The sequence below is a fragment of the Molossus molossus genome, unplaced genomic scaffold (genome assembly GCF_014108415.1).
Source record: "Molossus molossus isolate mMolMol1 unplaced genomic scaffold, mMolMol1.p scaffold_m16_p_6, whole genome shotgun sequence".
NCBI classification, from domain to species: domain Eukaryota; kingdom Metazoa; phylum Chordata; class Mammalia; order Chiroptera; family Molossidae; genus Molossus; species Molossus molossus.
The window spans coordinates 110,907,977-110,931,081 of record NW_023425399.1 but is presented as its reverse complement, the minus strand read 5'-3'; the positions used below and the strand labels follow the sequence as shown (position 1 = coordinate 110,931,081).

The following is a 23,105-nucleotide window of genomic DNA, read 5'->3' as shown; positions in this document are numbered from 1 at the left end:
GGAATCAGCATGTCTGACGAGCTCAGTGCTATGAGGCAGTAAGATAGACCTGCATTTAGTGGAGATTGGAGCTTCAAAATAAATATGACAGGGCATCAAAAAAAAAAAAAAAAAAAAAGGAAAGATATTCTCCTGTACAAATCAGAAGAGATAAAAAAAAAAAAAAAAATCAACGAATAGACAGCAACTTTTTTTATACCTACACAAGCATCTCAAAACGACTGCACACTTGAAGAATGATTCACCTTTTTCTCATTTGGAACACTTCATATTTATTTGCTAAACAATGGTTTATGTTGCTTGAAACCCAATTTCATTGGCTTGTATTGGAGGATTGGGGAGGATTTTCTATGAATTTATGTTTCGCTAAATAAAATGTATTTGCTAACTCAGAGCAATAAAATTCTGCTGGATTCTCTAATCTAGCAAGCTTAAAGCATCACTGGAAATGAAATCTGTCCCGAGTTTGGATATGCAAGAAGTTGCAGGACTTATCGGCGCCACCTCGTGTTCTCACGAGCAGCACCATGAAGGTGTGTGCAGGGCGTCCTCGGCTCCCTGGCGACACAGGGCACTCCTGACTCATAGGTTAGGTGCCTCTGCAGGTATCTGAGAGTTGCTATCTATTCACAAATCACTGAGCTGTTCTTTGTATCAAAAAGCCTTCAAACGCTCAGTCTGCGGTCAGTGCGCTCCCTTGGGTCCATCTAATGGGCATATGCGTCACCAGGGCAGAAACCCAGTTAAAAATGGAGACATATTTACAACCATTTCCCCTAGCGAGCAGAGTCCTTATTTTCTGCACGGTCTTTGTTGTTGGTTTGGCTCGGACTTGGGCTCCAGTGCACGTCCAGCGAACGCTCCAGGGCTATGAGTACACACTCTCCCGGCCGGTTCCGTACATGTCCGCCAGGCGTTTGAAGCGGGGCCCCCAGTCACTCAGGTAGTCATAGTTCTGGTCCGAGTTCGAGCTGACGGACTCCAGGGAGCTGAGGGACTCCGCTACCGAGCCATTGCCTTCGAATGCGTATGTCTGCAGGGAGTCATAGGGGGGCGCACAGGGGTCAATGTCGGCCTCTTTCAGTCTCTCCCAAATAAATTCCCGAAAAATGACATTATCTGGGATGCTTTTAAAAGTCGGCCGACTCAAGAACTGGATTTCTGGGGTCACGTCCCTCCGGGTCTTGGTGTCCCTGATGACATTGAGATTTCTCAGGGCCGTCATGTCGAAGGCCTCTGTGTCCTCCTCTCCCCCACCCTCGTCATCATAGCGCACGATATTTTCTCGGATGTCTCTCTCCTCGTCGAAAATGAGGGGTTCTTTCTTCCGTCTTCTCATGGTGACGATCAGGAGGATCAGGACTGGAATAAGGAGACAGCAAAGGAGAAGTTTCAGTGAAACCCAGACACTGATCCAGCCCCCATCTGTGCTCAGCCTCGCTCTCCTAGAGAGGGCGATGCACCAGCTGCCTACTTACATGGGAATTCACAGCAGCTGATGGGTTTCATTGCTAAACTGCCTTTACAGCAGAACACTCCAGCGCATCAAAAGACCTCGTTTTCCACACCTGTTCGGACCCGATGCCTCCCTCTTGAACATCACCTCCCCAGTCATGCTTGATACAGCCAAGTGAAGGGCCAGTTCAGGATAAATACGATCATTTCAGAGCTAGGACACACAAAGGGACTTCTCTGAACTCCTTAATTGCTGGGAAGGCAAAGTGACATTTATCAATGTTTGGGGTATAATTTCGCAGCTGCAATTTCAGAAGGAAATGGATTACGGCATTCGGTCAGGTTCTCTGAAGAAATGCCTCGTATTTGTCTCGGAAACTCAGCTGTTCACGCAGCCGGGCTTGCCAGACTATATCCAAAGATTCGAAGCGTCTCTGTAGCAGGAAGTCCCACGCTTAGGAAATGCTGAACTTGAGGGTCTTTATGCATTACACCAAGCGAGAGGATATAGGTGGTGAGATTTTCAGCCTTAACTAAAGATCGATGTAAGAAATCAAACATCCCTTGAGCATTAGAAATTTTGCTTCTTATATCAAAATAATTAGGCGATAAGGCGCACGGTTGCACTGGAGAGCAACACAGAACCAGCGCCCGGCCATGCGCTCACCGGGTGCCGGCCCTGCTCTGGCTACGGCGAACGCACGCCTGGGGACCTTGGGGTGCTCCACACGTCATGGCCCCTGGATGAGATGAAGGAACTCGCCCAGCCGGTGTGGCTCACTGGTTGAGCACCGACCCATGTGCCAAGAAGTCACCGGTTCGATTCCCGGTCAGAGCACATGCCCAGGTTGTGGGCCCATCCCCCGTGGGGGGCACGCAGGAGGCAGCCAATCGATGCCTCTCTCGTCGATGTTTCCTTCTCTCCCTTCCTCTCTTTCTGACATCAATAAAGAAAAAAATAATAATAATAAAGCAACTCAAAAATTTTGGAATTTAAAAATATATACATTAATGAATTTTCACTAATTATCTGCCTACAAATAATATATCTTTTTAAACAATTTTTTTCACATCAGCCGAAGTTTTTCAGGAAGATCTGAAAGGCCCCAAGGGCACTACTCCCAGCTGTAAAAGAAGTTTGAAATACTTATATTTAAAGTACCGTGCAAGGTGTTACTTTGGCAATGAAGAATACATTTGAAAATAAAAATATAAAACCCACCACGGAAGGGTGTCAGTGGAACTGAGCGCAACTGAATGCGATCAATGGTCAGGGGGTAAGATAGGCTCCGGCCTCCGCCTTACCCTGCTTTTAAAAACCAACCTCTGAGTACTTGGTATTTTAAAAAATGATTTTCTTTTCTTCAGTGAACAACAGACGCTCTCTTTAGTGTTTGCCTGCGTTCTTGGACAGCAGGAGGGAGGTGACTGGTGAGAACGTTCCAGCACAGCTCTTCGGAAATAGCTGTGAAACCAACTTTTCCGGGGACACTCTCCTTTCTTTTCCCGTCTCACCCTGACCCATGGCTCACGCAAAAGCTTTCCTGACACCCCACGGCTTAGAAACGGATGCATCCCTGAGCTCTCGGCCCACCTTCTCCTGTTGCCATGGCGGACACACGCCTGTTCCCACCACGTTCTCGTCTGGCTTCATCATCACGGCAGCCTCGGAGCTCAGCCGCTTGTTACAGGGCAGTCATCCTCTGACCCAGGGCCGTCTGGCCCACGCCCCTTCCCTGCTAAGTGGATGCCCCACTCTCCCTTCTTGTCTCCTGAGAATTCTCCCTTCCACCCCCAAACCTGTGGTTGTCAAGGTCAACGAGAGTGACAGCTCCGTTAACCCCCGGCACATCCCGGCGTGGCCCTGACACCGGCATCGGGCTTGGGGTCAAGGCCCTCGGCAACAGCCCAGCCTTTGTGCACGTTCCGTGCGTGATCCCGGGCCAGTAACTTTGGCTAACAGCCTCGCTGCCCGTGGTGATGACACAACGTCAGTGCTCACGGGATGGACGCCAGGGGGGAACAGGTGGGGGGATGATGTAGGCAGAGCCTGCAGGGTGCTGGGCTCTAGGTGAGCAGAGGACCTCTCACTGTGATAACATTAATTCAAAATTCCACGAACACAGCAAGTGGAGACATTGCTTTCCCCTTTGTTCAAAGAAAAATGAACAGCCCGGCTGGTGTAGCTCAGGGGACCGAGCAACACCCCATGGACTGAGAGGTCCCGGTTCTATTCCCAGTCGGGGCACACGCCCGGGTTACAGGTTCGATTCCCACTCGGGGGGGTGCAGGAGGCAGCCGATCAATGTTTCTCTCTCTCTCTCCCTTCCTCTGTCATTAAATCAATAAACTTAAAAAAAGAAAAACAAAGAACAAGGTTAGTAAACAAGCGAAGTAGGAGGCACACGAAACACATGCGGAGGCACGTGAACTCCAGATGGATGGGAGAGAGAAGAGGCAGTAAGGTGAGCACTGCCCTCCACAGGGGGCACACTGTTGCACCCTCACAGCAGGTCTGTGCGGGGTTTTTATATACGACGGCTGTCTCAGACACGCAAAACAGCGTGTCTGTGGTCAAGGGAATAAAATGCATTAATCGGGGGTGAGACCACCCCCCAGCCTGCCTCAACCTGTGCACCTCCGTCACACTCTGACCCTCCTGCCGCCACGGCAGGTAACGGCTTTACAACTGCTTGTTCGGGGAGAGACACATCAGGAAGCTTTCAGGCATATAAATCAATAAATACAACAGTTTTAGATTTAGGTGTAAGTCTTGTCTCTGAGGCTCCTTACATGGTTCCCCAAAGAGAAGAGTCACTGCAACAGGAGGCAAGTGGGACCCAACGAGACTCGTCATTGAGACGCCAGACAGAATCGTGATGGTCGGGCGGGGGAGGCGGCGACAGTGAGAAATCTGTCACACATACTGGGGCGCGAAGCTGGGGGAGGTGTTAAACGTCCAGTTGGGTACAAGAAGATACAAGGAATGAACAGGCATGAAAGCGAATGAAGGTATGATGAGGGTAAGAATTACATAATCATTAGATGCTCTTAGTTTCAGTCAATGTTGAGGTAGAAAAACGTTTCAAAATTCTCAATTCTCTTTCCTTCATATAATTACAGTGAATCTTGTCTCTCTCTCTCTCTCAGGCCCTTAGTTCAATTACAGGTGACACACAATATTACATTAGTTTCAAGTGTACAGCATAGTGATCAGACACTTATATGACTTACAAAGTGATCACCCCAATACATCTATCGACACCAAACATACTTACTACAATATTGTTGACTGTATTCCCTGTGCTGCATTGTACATCCCTAACACTTTCTGTAACTGGCAGTTTGTATTTCTTAGTCCCTTTGACATTTCACCTCCACCCACCACCCCCTTCCTAGCTGGTGACCATCAATTTGCTTACTGTATCTACGAGTCTGTTGCTGTTTATTTTGTTCTCTAAATTAAATGAAATCATGTGGTATTTGTCTTTCTCTAACTTATTTCACTTAGCATAATACCTTCTAGGTCCATCCGTGTTGGCGCAAATGGCAAAATTTCATTCTTTTTTATGGCTGAGTAATATTCCACTGTACAGGGGTGGGCAAATGTAGGTTTATAGTTGTGTATATGGAAAAAGACAGGCAGGTTATGAATGTCACAATGCAACTGTATATTTCTTTGTCTCCTCCTTTCGGCTGCCTCCCCATGTTTGTTTCTGGGTATTAGGTAGAATGGCTACGTCTACCTGTCGTGGCAGGGTGGCCCTGGGCAGTGGTCATCTCTGAGGCCCAGTGGCACAGTCTCCCTGGTCACCTGTGCTGGGTGCTCCGGCTGTGTCCCTCGTGTGGGTTATGGGTGCTCCCCTCTTGCAGTTGAACCTGGCTTGCTGTTGGCACGTCAGTGGGTGGTGTTGACCCTCAAGCTGACTAGGAGGGCTGGCCACAACTACAGCAGAGAAACTGTCGCATAGGGGCTGACCCGACAGCGTGGGAGTCGCTTTAGCAGGGCTGGAAACAGAGCTGCGTGAATTAACCGGGGACCTACTGCGGGAGCGCCGCAGCCTGTCCGGCGGCTGTCGCCTGTGTGGCGTCTGCAGAGAAGGCCAGCGACGCGCGTCACCGCGTGTGAGCCGTCCGTCTAGCTGGTAGCTGGGCCTCAGTGGCAAGTGGTGTCGTGATTCCCACATGTTTTTCATCGTGTGTATTGTGCACTGTGAATGACACTGTGGGACGCATAAGAAAGGCTGCCGGTGGTGGCGAGAGTACCCCCAAGACGCAGGGAAAAGTCATGCTAGTCCAAGAAAAAGAGGAGATGCTTGACGGGTACCTTAGGTTGTGGTCTGTCGCCGTGGTGGTTGCCCACCATCTCAAGATAAATGAATCCAGAAAAATTACCACTGTAAAAACAAAAAAAAAATTCCCGAAGCCACAGCTGCGGCGATGTCAGCAGGCAAGAAGACCGAGCACGTTCTGCGAAATGCCTTTCTGCGCGCTGCCTCGTATTAAAGATGCAGCCGTCTCTGCAGCTGCAGCGTTGTGATAAGACAGGCACGCCTCTAGACCGACACGAGCTGAGAAAGGAACAGCCCTGTGATGGCAACTGAAAGGGAAGGATCTAAAGTTGGGGGGCTTCATGCCAGCAAACGATGGTCTGATAGTTTCAGGAAGAGGTCTGGCTTTGAAAATGTCAAGGTGGCGGCAGAGTAGCTCCAGACGCCACTAGGGTCCTTGCGGGGAAAGGACCTCCGCCTGAGCAGGTTTTGAAAAGCAGATGAAAGTGCCCTGTTTGGGGAAAACAGACCAGAGGACGTTTCTGGGCAGGGAGAGGGCCAGCACCAGGGCTGGAGGCCGGAGGGGACAGGCTCGCTCTCTGTGCCCCCCCAAAGCTGCTCACCCACGAGGCTCGAAGGAAAGAGAGAGACACCAGCTGACCGTCTTCGGGTTGGACACTGACATAACTGGACAGAGAACGCTTTCTCTGGACTGGACCCTCTGAGGCTTTGTCCCTGAGCTCACGATGTCCCTGGCCAGAGGGGCTGTGTTCCCAGAGTGCACGATGCCACCGGAACTCCAGGGACTCCACAGCAGAGGGTCGTCGTGATCTATGTGCCCCCAAACACCATGTCCCTGGTGACACCTGCAGACCAGGAGGGTGGAGGGACCGTCGAGGCTCATTACTCATGGCATTCTCCGGAGAGGACGGGCGAGGCTCTGGAAGGGAACCGGACGGGGAGGCCAGCAGGAAAGTGTGGACGGAGGATGTCACTGTCGATACAGAACAGCCGTGGACGCCACATGCCCACACGGGACGGTCCTGCTGGAGAAAGCTGTGCAGACGCTGGCAAGGGTCACAGCACTTATGACAGAGCCAGTCGAGGAACTCGGAGGGAGACTGGGGATCCAGCAAAGGAGGGGGTGAAGGATTTCAAGGAAATGGGGTTGGAGACATTCCCGAGCTGGTAGGCACCACGGCAGAGGAAGGAACAGGGGCGCTGGGTGATTCTGAACAGTGCCCGACGGCAAGGAGCAGATGGAGAAGCCCCAGAATCAGACAGCGAACGGACCGACCGTCTCCAAGAAGGTCCCGATGGCTCCAGAGCCTCGGACTGCCTTCAGGACACGGACCCTTCGGTGGTGCCGCAGAGGAGCAGGTTCAGTGAAGCGAAAGGCAGTTACATGTCCGTGCATGATGACACCGGGGTGTCTGCCTCCGCCACCCCGAGACAGCAAGGCCAACCCCCCTCCTCCTGCTCAATGCGAGGACGACGAGGAAGACCTGGGTGATCACCCGCTTCCATGGAATGAGCAGAAGTCAGCATCATGCCCAACACTTAGCTCATCCGCCGGGTGTGTCTCCATTGGAAGATCTAATCACCACAGAGCAAGAACTGAAATGTTTTTGTGTCCTCACCTCACCTAAGTATTCCTCATGTAGAACACGGGACACACAACTTGACGTGGACAGACGGTCCTTACACAGGCATAAGGTGTGTGATGTTTCATAAACATTAATAATGTGTTCATTTTCTTACTGTTCTATAACCTTTCTTTTAAAAAAGTACATTACCGTACAGTATGCCTCGCTCATAACTAGAGAAACAGCGTATTAACCCATCATCCCAAATAAGTGCCTTTAAAAAAAAAAGTAACAGTCTTTCCAATACTGTATTATGAATACGACTGTAGTAGTATATGCCATAAAATTTTATAACGATTAGGCTACCATGTGGAATGCATATTGCTTTTGCTTCGTTATCCATACATAAAGCATCATACCAGTAAATAAGTGAATTGTCTGTTCAGTTTTGATGTCAAATGTTAGTAATATAAAATCTACAGTGTTTCGTATCATATAGGACAATATTGATATGGGTACTGACGGGTGATTCATTAGTATAAGGCAGCATGAACTTACGGAATCGATAAATACAGTTCTTGCAAATGTATTTTCTTATGGTTTCCTTAACATTTCCTTTTCTCCTGCTACTTGGTTATAATACAGTATGTAATACATATAACATATAAAATATGTGTTAACTGACAGCTTTCTTTTTGGTAAGGCTTCTGGTCAACAGCAGGCAATTAGTAGTTACATTTTTGGAAAGTCCAAAATTATACATGGATGTTCCACTGCATTAGTGGGGTTGATGCCCCCAACCCCTGCATTGTGGGTAAATGGTACACGTGTATAAAGCATGAGCTCAGATTCTATGGTCCCCATGGTCACACAATGGCACACTTGCCTCTCGGTGTCCAGTGTAGCGCTCCGTGAAGGTGGAACAGAGGACCCCCTCGCTGTTTCAGCTCAGAGATAACACACATTAAGGATATTGATTGATATCTTATGGAGTCATCCTGTTTCCCAGTCTTGCCTGAAGCTGAAAAGATGGAGTGTTTACCATTTCAACGACTTGGGAGAGGACCGTTTTCTAAACACTCGAGCGTGTATAGAAGTAAGTCTTCACCTGTATGTAGGATAAGTATTAACTGCTCTTCAGGGCCTATGGGTGGCGATAATCTCTGTATTAAAAAATATTTTCTGCCAAAGTAAGTACAAGATTATACAGTTTAAGTGGTTGTATCATGTCTTTTCTGTCCTGTGGACTAGAGCTCGGAGTGGAGGCAGGAAGGAGCGGGTCTGGTTGAAGTCTAGACGTGTGGCACGTATGTCGTGCTGGTCGGTCGTGGGCTAACACATGCACTTCACAGACGGGTTGACCATTTAGTACGTGCATCAGGTACCATGATATAATGTTGCACATAGAAGCAGAGATAAGACCTCTCCTCCTGGCCCTACAATTACATGGGGGCAGATATGTATTCATTAAATAATAAGACAACTTAATTTAATTTTCCAAAAGAGGGAAACACGATCTTTTAAAGATAGATTCAAAGGAGATTCAACTGCGGCTGGGATGGGGCTGGGGCCGTGATAAGGGGGTTATTCTTGGCATCAGTCCACCAACAGGGGAAGGTCTGAAGCCGACGCGCCGGGACGTGGAGCAAGAGGAGGAGCTGAGGTTGGAGATGGAATGTCAGGAAGACCCCGAGGCCCAGAACCTACAGGATTTAAAAACACACAAAACAACCAACTGACATCTGGCTGGATGGAGGCCAGGAAGAGAGGAAGCGTCAACATTAGAAAAGCAAGGAGAATGCTGTCGCAGCAGGAGAGCGGAATGTGGACCTAAACGTCTGGTCTTAGAGTTCAGTTTCATAATATTCGAGTCAGCATCTTCCGATATGTTGGAAGTAGCGCTGTGCACCGGCACAGTCGCGCCCGGAGGATCCCGCATCACGCAGCTCCGACGTTGCCGACTACCCGCGCGCACCGCATACGTGAGAATGCAGCTCGTGTGAGGAGGGGCGGGCACGCGCAGGTGCAAGGGGACACGCGGGACAGCGCGGCGGCACCCTTCCCACGCCGAGAATAACCAGGAGAAAAGACGGAGAAAACTATCAAATGCCTGCCTCACTGTAGGTCAGCGAGCCCCTCTGTTCTCAGCGCCTCTGTGCTCTGTAAGGGACACTTGTCTAGGTGGACACACTGCAACGTGGGTTTGCCTAGTCATCCTCACAGTGTCTGTCCCGCTCTCCTGACCAGCTTCCCAGAGGTTCAGGACAGTGTCGCTGGCCCTGCAATGAAGAAGCCCTTCTCTCCACTAATCTGCTATCATCGAGTGTCTCAAAGTATCTGCCATCCTTACAAAGATGAAGGTCATTCATATTTGCTATATCAGAACTTAAATAGCATAGCTCTCAGCCCAACACCTCATTGCCACCCGGAGCCCCTGCACTGAGGTCCCTCTGCCTGTGATGTCAGAATCCGCAACGTCCAATGTTGGTGCCCAGAACTAGGCAGAATTCTGTGGCTGTGGTACCAAATGGTACCCACGCCAAATAAAACTCCTTAAAGAGGGACAATTTCCCTTAATGTATTTAATTATGTTTTTAACATATTTTGAATGTGGAATCTGGGGTTCATTTAAAACAACTCAGCCCTGGCCGGTTTGGCTCAGCGGTTAAAGCATCAGCCTGCGGTCCAGAGAGACCCGGGTTCGGTTCCCACTAAGGGCATGTACCTCGGTTGCAGTTTATCCCCGGCCCTGGTTGGTCGTGCGGGTGGCAGCCACCCGATGTGTCCCTTTCACGTCGATGTTTCTCTCTCTCTCTCTCTTCCTCTCTCTCCCTCCCACTCTATCTGAACAAAACATCGAGAAATGTCCTCGGGTGAGGATAAAAAATAACTAAATAAATAAAATAAAACAACTCAGGCATATGACCTACCATCAAGCCAATTTTCTTCTATCCTAAAACTCTGAAAGCGTTTTTTGTTTTAAATCAGATTGTAAGACTTTATATGTATACCTGTTAAATATCACTTCCTTAATTTCACTCATTGTTTAGAAGACAACCACCAAAAGGGTGAAGCTTGAATTTTGTTTAATGCAACATTATTTTCCACTGAGCACTGCTCTGCTAGAAGTATTAGCCCTATAAGTGCAGTGACCTGATTCTGCTCAGATGTACCTTAAGCGTAAAGGACAATACTTGACGGCAAGTCCAGTCCAGGTTCTGTGATGAGGTATGCAGACAGCTCCTGTCATTAAGAAGTTCAATATTTTGTATAAGAAAAAAAAATCAATGAACTGTTACTAATGCACTAATTATGTAGTAATAGGCGCTAGGAAAAGATGGATGAGAAGTATGTTCTAGCCAGGAGGCGAAGAGAGGTTTTCACGGAAGAGATGGCATTGAGGTAAACCTTAAAGGTGAGCCAGGCTTCCTCCAGAGCACTGTTTTCTCTCCGAACTATCGGATCTGCCAGGATCTTTGTCACCAGCACGACCGCTGCCTGTGAACACTGGTCCACTAGTCCGAACTGGGAGGGGTTAGGAGTGCAGACATACACGTGATGCTGAAGACCTCATTCTTATCAAAAAGAAAGACGCTCTTGATTGAATATATGTTCAAAGGATAGTTTGCTTATACTGCTTTAGACAAAAGATCACTTGGCTTCACTTGTTTCTTTTGAGGACCCTTGAAATTTAAACTTACATATGGGGTTCACACTTGTGAGTCACGATACATGTCTTTTGGACAGCTGATCTAAAGAAAAGATGCAGAAATGCTAGAAAAAATAAAAATGCATATGGTCTTAAGGAATGCTACTATAAGACTGGATTGCCAAATGACATACTGAACAGCGAAACAGCAATTACACTACAATTACTACTGTATCTATAAGGTGCTAACTGAGGTGACCTTTTCTAAATGAAAAATCTGCCAGCACAATCTGTATACACTTTCAGCAGCTTATTATAAATAATTACGCAAATCAGTGTGCAAGTAGAACTTAGCCTTTAGACAACTTTCTACTTTTTTTATTTAAACTCTGCTGTTCTTTTTGATCCTGTTGAATTGCATAAATATCACTTAGGTGATGTAGTTTCTTTCCACCTGCCTCAAGTTTTATCATCTTTGTTTTGGAGAGGAGGACCCTACCTCAAAGGAACTACTCCACAGTAACTTAATAGCGATGAAGTGGATTTATAGGATTTGTAACGTGCTTAAACAGAGCTATGCCTAATAAGCATTTATCTAGTTAAAGAATGTCATATATTGTGAACTTCTATAATACAAGTCAGAAAATCCAGTTCCTATTCCTTTGAGTCTTGCTACAATTTGAGTCATGGCTGGTGCACAGAAATAAACCTTACCATGCACAGCCTGGCATGTGATCCAGATAACTCCCCATTGATTTCAGAGAGACAGGACAGGAGAGAGAGAGAGAGAAACATCAATGAGAGAGAACATCAACTGGCTGCTTCCTGCATGCCCCCCCACTGGGGATCAGGCCCACAACCTGGGCATGTGCCCTGATGAGGAATTGTAGGAGCGACCTCTCGGTGCATGGGTTGATGCTCAACCCATATGACAAATGCAGTAAAATAAATAGTTGAGTGGGAAAAATACTCTACCCAGATTCATCCCAAAATAATTTTTCCTCCTATGCGCTCTATTATATTAAGCTCTGAGAATATATTGCTTACAAAAAAAAAAAAATTAAGGTGACTCTTCTCAATGCGCTTTTATATTTGTGTAAAGCAAAAAGACATGTACAAATGGTGGTATGTGCCCCAGTCATGGTGTGAGGGGCACATAATTCAGTCAGGCATGAGGACAGTCCCTCGGGGAAGGTGCTGGGGCTGAAAGGTCTGTATAAGCTCAGCAGGAGACAGGATGTGGGAGGGAGTTTCGGGAACAGGGCAGCAGGTTTTAAACAAGCGAGAAAGATGCTGTGTTTTCTCCTCCTGTGTGAGTCAAGGCTCAGCTAGCCTGACACCTCCGAGAAGTGAGCAGGTATCAGAACACACCTACTTTGTGGGACGTGTGGACTTCATGTAAGTCCATTTGATTCATGTGGAATGTTTCAAGCAAAGAATGAAATATGTTTTGAAAAGTGAAATGGTAAAAAAAAAAAAAAAATGCAGGGGTACTAGCCTGGTTGTGAACACAGAAGGATGTCATTGAAAGTGACATCTAAAAAAAAAGTGACAATCTAAGCTTAGATCTAAAGGAGAAGTCGACTTAAGTAGTCTGGATTCGTGCTACAGATTCAGACGTACGCATACCCCAGTAACAGAAGGCCGAACTCTGTCCATATGAACCCACCGTATTATTTGCAGTCAAAAGATAAAATGTAAGGACATGACTAAGACAAATTAGATCTTAAGGTAAATTACTATAGAATTTTAAACTAAAATCTCTACTGCAATATTTTCTCTATATTTAGAAAGAGCCTAAAAGTTATGCATTCTCATTTTCTTTATTGAGCCCTTATTTGGTTCCAGAGCTATTGACCTGAAAATATCGTTTAAAAACTTTCAACCTGTGCCATTTATATTTTCTAGTGAAATTAAACAGGCTGGATCTTGGAAAAATTTCCTAACATTGTATAATCTTAGGAAATGGAAAAAGATCAGAGTTCAATAGAGATACAACTTATGGATAATGAAAAACACAGTCAAATGTTCTTTTCCACCGATGAGCACACTTAGCATCCAATATATCAGCATCGTATGAAGTACAGTGTGTAGGATGCTCGGGGTCAGGTAGATACACCGAGTCACTTCCTCCCGTGAACACACCAAAATGACAGCGAAATCTAGAGCAACAATCTCTGAGCACCACCTGAAGACTAGCTGCTCAGAATTCCCATAACTATAAAGAAGAAGCCATGCCTGGTCGGTCCCACACCCTTAGTGTGGCAACTCAGAAATGGGAGGGCTACCACCCCCGGTGGTCCCTCCAGAGGAGAGAGGGGCCTGGGGGCCGGGTGTGGGAAGAGGAAGCCCCATATCGTCCAGCTTTGAGAACCAGGAGGGATGAGGCCAGAGAGAGAAAGGAGCGTGGGAGACAGAGACAATGCTCTTACAGGGCTTGCACTCAAACTCACTCGCTCGACGCTCCAGCGTGGTGGAGGCAGCACTTTGAGAATCTCTGGGTCATAAGAAGAGGCATTAAATTCACTCACCTTAGAGTGAAGCCCGGAAGGGCAGGGATCATGCAAGTTTTCTTCTTTTGTGCCAGCCCGGCGTAGATGGGTGCAAGCCTGCCCCTCCTTGTCACACTGTTCTCTTACCCCAACACTCGCCCTCGCCAGAGCCTCCCCCCGTGGCTCCAGACCTGCCCAACAGGGAGAGTGACCTTCGCTAGCTTCTCAACCATTCCCAACGCAAGAAAGGCCACGTATGACACACTCATGGCTACAGTTATACACAGCGGTAAAGCTAAAGTCTTATTCCTAATCTTGGGGGTAAAGGTAAGGTTGCCAACTTGGACCACTTTTATTCAACCTGGGACTGGACGGTCTAGCCACAGCAATCCAAACAGAAATAAAAGCCATCCTAATTGGAAAGGAAGAGGTAAAACTGTCATGATTCACAGATGACATCTTTATGTGTAGAAAACCCTAAAGACTCCACCAAAAACACTATGATAACATAAATTCAATCAAGTTGCATCAAAAAACAAAAATACCTAGGATAACAAAGGAGGCAAAGATTCGTATTCTGAAAACTATGAGACATCGATGAAAAATACTGATGTTGACACAAATAAATGGAAGGATATACCATGCTCATGGATTGAAAAAAATAATATTGTTAAAATGTCCATACTACCAAAAGCAAGCGACAGATTCAATGTGATCTCTACATCTCTCTCAAAATACTAAGGGCATTCTTCATACAAGTAGGGCAAATAATCCTAAAACTTAGGTAGAACCACTCAAAATCTGGAATAGCTACAGCAGTCTTGAGAAATTAAGTACAAAGCTGGAGCTGTCACGTCCTTTGATTTCAAATGACACTATAAAGCTACAGCCTGTTACTGACATAGAAACAGACACTTAGATCCATGGAACAGAAAGCCCAGAAACCAGCCCACACTTACATTGTATGAGTTCTTTATACATTCTGGATATTAACCCCTTCTTGGCTATAATATACCACTCAACATAAAAATCCAATTTAAAAAAGGGCAGAGGACCTGAATAGAGACTTCGCCAATTAAGACATACAGATGGCCAGCAGACATATAAATGTCAACATCACAGGGAAATAAACAGGGAAAATGTAAATCAACCACAGTGAGGTAGCACCTCACACCTATCAGAATGGCTATTATCAATAAATCAGCAAATAATAGGTGTTGGAAAGGCTGTGGAGAAAAGGGAACCCTCTGCACTGTGGGTAAGAATGTAAATCCGCAGTCACTACAGAACTACCCTATGATCCAGCAACCCCATTTCTGGGAATTTATCTGAAGAATACACAAACACTACTTGGAAAAGCTACATGCATCCCTATGTTCCCTGCAGCGTTATTTACAAGAGCTGGGATACTGAAGCAACCCAGGTGTCCACTGCCGGGGGAGTGGATAAAGAAAATGGTATCTGTATACACAATGGAATATTACTCACACATAAAAACTCCTGCCGTCTGCAGCAGTGGTGGATGGACCTAGAGGGTTTCATGCTCAGTGAAATTAGTCAGACAGACAAATACCATGTGATGTCACTTGCATGTGGAATCTAACCAAAAAACACAGATAAAACAGACTCAGCCACAGAGAACAAACTGATGGTTACTGGACAGGAGGGGGGTGGGAGGATGGATGAGAAAGGTGAAGGGGAATAAGAGGTACAAACTTCCAGTTATAAAAACATAAGTCACGGGCCCTGGCCGGTTTGGCTCAGTGGTTAGAGCATCGGCTTGCGGTCTGGAGAGACCCGGGTTCGGTTCCCGCTAAGGGCACGTGCCTCGGTTGCAGTTTGTCCCCGGCCCTGGTTGGGTCGTGCGGGTGGCAGCCACTCGATGTGTCCCTTTCACATCGATGTTTCTCTCTCTCTCTCCCTCCCTCCCACTCTATCTGAACAAAATATCAAAAAAACAAAAAAAACAAAAAAACATAAGTCACGGGAATGTAATGAACAGCATAGGGAAACAGTCCGTATTGTAGTAATAACTTGTATGGTGCAGGTGGTTATTAGAATTGTTGTGGCAATCACCTTGTAAGGAATATAAACACTGAATCACTCTGTGGTACACCTGAAACCAATATAATATTATATGTCAGTAATACCTTAATAATAATAATGCTCACCCCTACCTCCCAAAGCGGGAGTCCTCCACGGGAGAAAGACAGAAAGACTAATGCCACAGGCGTCAGCCAGGAAGGGTGCCCCCGATTATTATACCCCAGGTGTCATGAGGCCCGTAGGGACCACACTCAACCTGGACCCAGAAGCAAAGGAAGTGAGTACTGATTAGAAAAAGGATTTACCACATGTGGGTTCAGGCAGAAGGAGCGAGACATGTAAGAGCAGGTAAGACAAAGTAGGATGAGTCAGGAAGATCAACTCATGGAATTTGGCTCAAGTACACTGTGGAGAAGACAGATAAGGCTGAGCTGGGAGGGTGCAGCCAGGTCTAGTGATCTAGTCTTGGGAGCCATGGAAATCTTAGAAGGCTTACTCCGGAGCCCTGATGCAATGGGAGGAAGAAGACTGGGGGAAAGACCCTGGATAAAGTCAGGTGCAGCATCAAGAATCAAAAGTCAAATGAACGGTACTGAGGACTGATTGGCCATGGGGGACAGAACAGAGGAGGAAGTAGAGCTGACTGAGTCCACTCAGAAAAACACGTAAGTGGGCGATGAATTAGGGAAAGATGTAGGGATGCAGATAAACTGTTCAGTATTTGACAGTTCTACTCAGATGTCGTCTGTGGTCTACTAGACTGCCGATCTTGGAAATCTATCTTAATCCTCTGTGAACGATCCTAACCAGAAATTTGCAAATCACCTGAAAACTTGAATCACAACTGAAATTGTTCTTCCCTAAAACAGGTATCACAAAAGTCGCCTCCGTTCTCTGCGTGGATGAGAGTGACTTCATGTGATTCTCAAGACAGAAAAACTGACCTAAGTGAATGACCCTTCTGTGCACAAAGACAACTGGTACGTTTCCGTGGTACTGAAGTGTAATCTCAGTTGTAGCACACACAGTTCTAAACGTGTTCTCCCAAAGTTGGAAGTACCTGGAGAACCCTTTCAATGCGACAGAGTTAACCAAAGCGGGAACCCAGCTGCGTGGAACAGAGGAGACGCTGTGGCCTGCGATCTGTCAGTGCCTGGGCTGCAGCACCCACAGACCTGCCAAACACCTCAGAATGACACCCAGAAGGCAGTCTCGTCTGTGTTTGGGTCCCGGCTCGGACACCCCTAACTTTGTGTCCCTTTCCTCTAACTTACAGCTTTCGCATATAAAAAGTGGGCATACTACTGCTATCTGCCTAGAAAGTGTGTCATTAGATAACACTTCTAAAGCACTTAGTGAATGTCCGGCACAAGCTGGCTAAACGTAATTCGTTTTTACTCTGCTTGCACTTGCCCACCGTAGAGCACCACTGTGGTCGGCCCTGACAAATGGGTGCTATTTTTATCCATTACAAGGGGGAACACTTTTTTACAGTATTATCACTTTTCCTCAGCGATCCAACATCCTTTTCACTTAGGTGTTATACACTATCACTTACACAACCAGGACTTTTTTTCCCGTTGAACAAAATCATGAGGGTCACAGGGGAGACAAGAGGGCACAGCATCTGGTACACGAGGGAAGAAGAGTGGAAAGATGAAGGACAGCTCAAGGTCAGGCTGGCCACCCTGGCAACGCCTGACCTCCACGCTGCCCCAGTGTAAGCCCAGCCGTGTCTGGGGAGCCAGGAGGTGGAGACAATGCCATAGGACCTAAAGGTCCAAATAAAGAATAAACAGAACTGAATATAATCAATTCAGTAACAGTCTTAGTGAGTGGCGGAGAGCTGCTTTGTGAAGATGAACAAAATGAATCCAGCTGTCAGATTCTCTGAATAAATGCACAATATCAAAACCATATTTTAAAACAGAACGACTGAAATTCTTTCTCTCTGATTATTTCTTATAATCCACTGAAGTCATAGTTTAATATATCAATTATTCATATAATTTGTTTTTTCCAAGTGCTTTCAGCCCGGTTGAAAAATAAGGGATATATTAGTAACTATACTACGATAAAAAGGCACAGTGAAATTGCTGTTGGAGTTAGGGCAAGACATACATATTCAAGCATTCTGGAATATTCCAGTATCTTGCCAAGTATTGGTGAAACTTGAGTACATGAAAATAGCGGAGGCATCTAATTACTTGCTATGAACCTTGAATATGAGGATCATGTCTCCCATCCAAGTTGTACTTGGTATAAATAAAGGAGACCTTGTCTTCTAAATTTTGGATCATGTCTTTCATTCAGGAATCCAGGTGTGGGCAAATCAGAGAACGAGGGCGAGAGGACAGAAAAGAATTTGCCCACAAAGACAGAACACAGATACCGGTGACGACTCACAGATGCAGCCGCAGACACCACGGACTTCAGGCCTGGAGGCCCAGAGGACCTCATGTGAACAACCGCTGCTGTGTGTTCAGGGCGGATCCCCTCTGTGCTGACATCGCGCTGATTGAGGTGACTGAGCCCCAGGAGACCTGGAATCCGAGGCCTCACCGGCCACCGACTTGTGATGTAAACCCCTGGCCATTCTCGACCTCCCCCTCCCCCAGTGCAAAGTGCAGGGGCGGGAATGCCTTCTGGGGTGCCTTCCAGTAGCCACACTTGGGCACGTCAGTGCGTCCCCTCCTGGCTTGTCACAGGTAGCTTTAATCTGTCACCTCCCCGGAACACACACTGGGCGTGCCGGGAAGCAGGGGTCTAGAGCCCGATGCTTCTCTGGTCTCACCTTTAAATGACCCTGATCCTCACGTCGTCCTCCCCCGTTCCAGCCTCTTCGCCTTGCTTTTTTTTCAGTGATATTTATCCAAGAGCCCACGAAGGTGTGAGTTACAAACCCTGAGACCCAGTGTCTAGACATAAGATTCACGCCACTTGTTGAGGTGTTGTAAACGAGTCACGGGCCCTGGAAGCCAAGGTCTGGGTCAGGCTGTGTGCCCGTCACACCCCCGCTGAGTTCTGTCCCATTAGTTTCCAAACCTACTGTGAAAACTGAGTCTCAGCGGAGGAGACAGCCAAGAGGGGCTAGACAGGCTGGTTATCTGCGTCTAAGGACCGAAATGCTCACATCTGAACAGGCCAAGTACTGGGCGGAGTCCCGACAGGCAGAAGCCCCTGCTTCCAACCAACAGACTCTGTTTTGATTGATGTTTTCATAGACTTACAGAAATGTTTTTAAAAATGAATAAAATATGGGACATAAACACCTGATCTTTAGAAGTGGAAGCAGCATTCCTAATCTGGTGTCTATTTAAAGAAAGTGTTCAAACTTAACAAAAAGAATAGTCTTAAGTAATTTTGACCAAATCTATACTCTTACACACACATCACATGCAAGATTGAAATCTAATAAAACTCTCTCTCATTCAGTAACCGCTAGGTAATGATTCTTAACTAATTAGAATCATCAAGCAATCTAAATTGCGAACAACCCCTAAGTCACAGGTGAAAATATTTTCCAAAATATGAAGCAGGCTTCATTAGACAGACAGCCTTTAAAAAATCAAAAGGTAATTAACTGTTGCGTATGACTGTATTCTGGGGATTACAACTCTATCTTATTCCTCTGAAGTACAGAATCATCTGAATTTTCTGTGATGAGCTGGGCAAGTTCAGAAAGTCTCACTCACACATCATCTACCCCCACACCCCGATTCTTCTCCTGAGCTCAAGACATTGTCATTTTAAATACCGGGGAACAGCTTTTTCTTTAAACAATAATTTTTTTTCTTTATTGACTTTGGAGAGAAAGGGAGAGATGGGAACATCAATTGGCCGCCTCCTGCACGCCCCCCACTGGGGATCAGGCCCTCAACCTGAGCATGTGCCCTGACCGGGAATCGAACCAGCAACCTCCTGGTGCCTGGGTCGATGCTCTAACCCCTGAACACTCCGACGGGGCCAGCTTTATCTTCTTTTATAGGTTATTCAACTACCACAACATACATTTACATTTTCACTGTTACTTTTTGGAACCTGGTAGAACAATCAAAAGTAATTTTCAGTGGTTCCATCTTTTCAGGATTTGGTCGAGCCCCTCACATGCTCAGCAGGCTCCAGTGGGAATGACTTGCCATTCTGAATGAACTACTGCCGCCTGGATGAAGCTGTATGAAAGCATATGTTATTTCCTTCTCGATTTATTTGCTTAGCTGAAGTTATTGGAAATAATCACTTCCATTTTTATGAGATCACTTACCGTGTATTAGTAAGTAAGGCTTAGGTTGCTTAATAGGTTGAGAACTTGCTTCATCGATAACACTTAAAATTTATGAAATGGTCCCTCTATGGCAGGCACACAAATTATCTCATTTAATTTTCACTCCCTTACAAGCCTAGTTCTATTACTTGTCCCTTTTAGATTAAGCAGCCAGCCTTGGGAAAAATCAGCGTTCCCTGGTGAAGAAATAGGGCAGGTTGGAGTCAGTAATAAAAGCGAGCGATACCTAACTCCATACATCTTGTTTCTAAACATTACACAGTGGCGACTCCCACTGCTAAATTCTATTTCTACAAAACTATATTACAAATGGATTTGCAAAGTATATTACACCCCAAGAAAACACACGGTACAGCCTCAGATGCAATACTGAAATGCTGTTTTCTTTGCTGCAGGAAGTTAAACACTGTGGAGGAGGAGGTAGCCTAGGAATAAACCCACTCCCCACTGCCCACACTGGACGTCTCCCAGTGTTTAAAAGGGTGCCGCACAGTTTCCTATAACACGGCAATTCTAATGAGTTATAAATCTAATTTCACCACACAGTAACCATGGAAAAGTCCCATTAAACATGTTAGCTCTTCTGGAGGAATTATAACTTTTGTGCTGCTCAAATAGCAATCTTTTAAAATTAGCAGATCATCATAAAATCCACCTTAAATCTTTTCTGTAAAGCATCATGTCTAAAACAAGCATATGATCAAAACACAGAAGAAATTCTCTGCGTATATCTCCTCTGCAGAATCTACGGCAGATGACCAATCTTGAAAAATTCAACTTCAAATGTAAGCCCTTTATCTTCACTGTAGTTTTCAAAAGAGACCCAACACACATCTTGTTTCTAAACACACACACACACACACACACACACGAAAAATCCCATCCACTAGAGTATTTGCCTACGTTCCCGCAAAGGGCCGGCCAAGGAACAGAGAGGGCGGTGACGTGGGGGGAGACATGGGGCTGCGGAGACGTAGGGGGTTACGTGGGGGGTGACGTGGGGGTGGCGCATGGCTGCGGGGACATGGGGGGAGACACGGGGCTGCGGGGACGTGGGGGATGATGCGGGGCTGCGGGGACGTGGGGGGTGACGCGGGGGAGACGCGGGGATGTGGGGGAGACGCGGGGCTGCGGGGGAGACGCCGGGGAGATGCGGGGTTGCGGGGGGACGCGGGGGAGACGCAGGGCTGCGGGGACGTGGGGGGTGACGTGGGGGCAGACGCGGGGCTGTGGGGACGTGGGGGATGACGTGGGGGAGATGCAGGGCTGCGGGGACGTGGGGGTGACATGGGGGAGACGCGGGGCTGCGGGGATGTGGGGGGTGACGTAGGGGAGACGCGGGGCTGCGGGGACATGGGGGGTGACGTGGGGGCAGACGCGGGGCTGCGGCGACGTGGGGGGTGACGCGGGGAGGCGGGGGGAGGCGGGGGGAGACACAGGGCTGCGGGGACGTGGGGGGAGACGTGGGGGAGACGCGGGGCTGCGGGGGTGACATGGGTCTGCGGGGACGTGGGGGTGACGTGGGGGAGGCGAGGGGCTGCGGGAACGTGGGGGTGACGTGGGGGAGACGCGGGGCTGCGGGGGTGACATGGGTCTGCGGGGACGTGGGGGTGACGTGGGGGAGGCGAGGGGCTGCGGGGACGTGGGGGTGACGTGGGTGGACGCGGGGTGCGGGGATGTGGGGATGCGGGCTGCGGGGATGGGGGGTAACGTGGGGTAGACGCGGGGTGCGGGGACGGGGGGTGACGTGGGGGTGACGTGGGTCTGCGGGGACGTGGGGGTGACATGGGGGAGACGCGCGGCTGTGGGGACGGGGGGTGACGTGGGGGTGACGTGGGGCTGCGGGGACGCGGGGCTGCGGGGACGTGGGGGTGACGCGGGGCAGACGTGGGGTGCGGGGACGTGGGGGGGACGTGGAGGAGATGCGGGGTGCGGGGACGCGGGGGTGACGTGGGGGCACCCGGGCTGCGGGGACGGGGCACAGCGCCGCACGACCTACCCAGCAGCGTGAGGACGCAGGCGAGGATGGCGACCAGCGCCCCGGTGCTGAGGCCGGCGGGCAGCACGTAGGCCTCGGCGTTGCAGGTCTGGGCCGTGCCGTCGGCGTCGCAGTCGCACACGCGGATGGTGAGCGTGTTGGTGCTGCTGAGGGAGGGCGAGCCGCTGTCCACGATGAACACGGGCAGGTAGTACACGGACTGCTCCTGCCTCCGGAAGCCGTTCCTCCGCGTGAGCACCGACGCCGTGTTGTCTGGGGGGAGAGACCGCGTCAGCGCCCGTGGCCTCCGCCCGCCTCCCTGGCCGCCGGCTCGGCCTCCTTGCTGCCCGCAGGGGCCGCCCGCTGACGCTGGCTCATGTCAGTGCCTTTGGGCGACCCCGGCGGGGACAGTTACACCCGCAGAAATGCGGGGAACGTGAGGTTGAACAGGAAAGTGTTTCTCACTTCCACCTGCACCTGCAGCTTTGTAAAAAGTGCGTATAATACACACCGTAACTATCCTGAAGTTCAAACCACACACTTAGAGGATGACAAAGGGGACAGGTTAAGGACGTGAGGAGCATCCTCCGATAGTGTAAGTGAAATTTCAAATGCATTTTTCAACAGATTCCAAGCCTGTCGCAGAAACCTGTGAAATAGGTCATTTCAGTGTCACTTGGACGGAGTACGCACAGCTACTCAAGGAAGGAAGGAATTCTCTCCTAGTTTTTAAAAATCTGTTGGTATCATTACTGAAACTCCATGCACACAGTTTGTGAGTAATGAAATGGGTCACTTGCGTTTAACTTATACCCAAGATTTTATTTCATCTAAACAATTATAGTAAGTATAAAACTTTTAACAGTGATCAATAACTCTATCTCAAAACTGTGATTTCTGTAACTGCAATAGATTTGTTATCTGCTGTCATTGTGTTCAGCTAATTGTCTCAAATAACTAATTAGGGATTTATGTGGTTCTTTACATTTACAGCAATTAATAAAGGAAAAGAAGGAAAACCTGGGACCACAGTTCCATGAAGTATGCTTTAATGTATCTTCCCTTTCCAAGCTGTCAAAAAAGATGTGTATCCAATGCTCAGTGGTTAGAACACCAAACCGAGGGGTCGAGGGTTTGATTCTGGTTGAGGGTTCAATTCTAGTTGAGGGCATGTACCTGGGTTGGAGGTTTGATCCCTAGCCCTGGTTGGGGTCGTGTGGGAGGCAACTAATCAATCTCTTCCTCCCCTTCCCTTCAACTCTGTCTTAAAAAAATTCAGTGGAAAAACATCCTCGGGTGAGGATTAACAAAACAAACAAACAAAAAGAATTAATGTTATTCTA

The 23,105-nt window shown here is 47.9% G+C and overlaps 1 protein-coding gene across 2 annotated transcripts in view; it reads right to left on the bottom strand.

The window, feature by feature from the left end:
- Positions 1–768: 768 nt before the first annotated feature.
- The window catches only part of CDH7 (cadherin 7), a 105,900-nt gene continuing 83,563 nt past the window's right edge, over positions 769–23,105 (bottom strand). For both annotated transcript variants that reach the window (XM_036244508.1, XM_036244509.1), the window contains 2 exons: positions 21,784–22,035; positions 769–1,362 (listed from right to left, as the gene is read on the bottom strand). In XM_036244508.1, the coding sequence (XP_036100401.1) occupies positions 869–1,362; positions 21,784–22,035 (746 nt within the window). In that variant the 3' untranslated portion in view covers positions 769–868. The remainder of the gene's footprint in view (positions 1,363–21,783; positions 22,036–23,105) is intronic.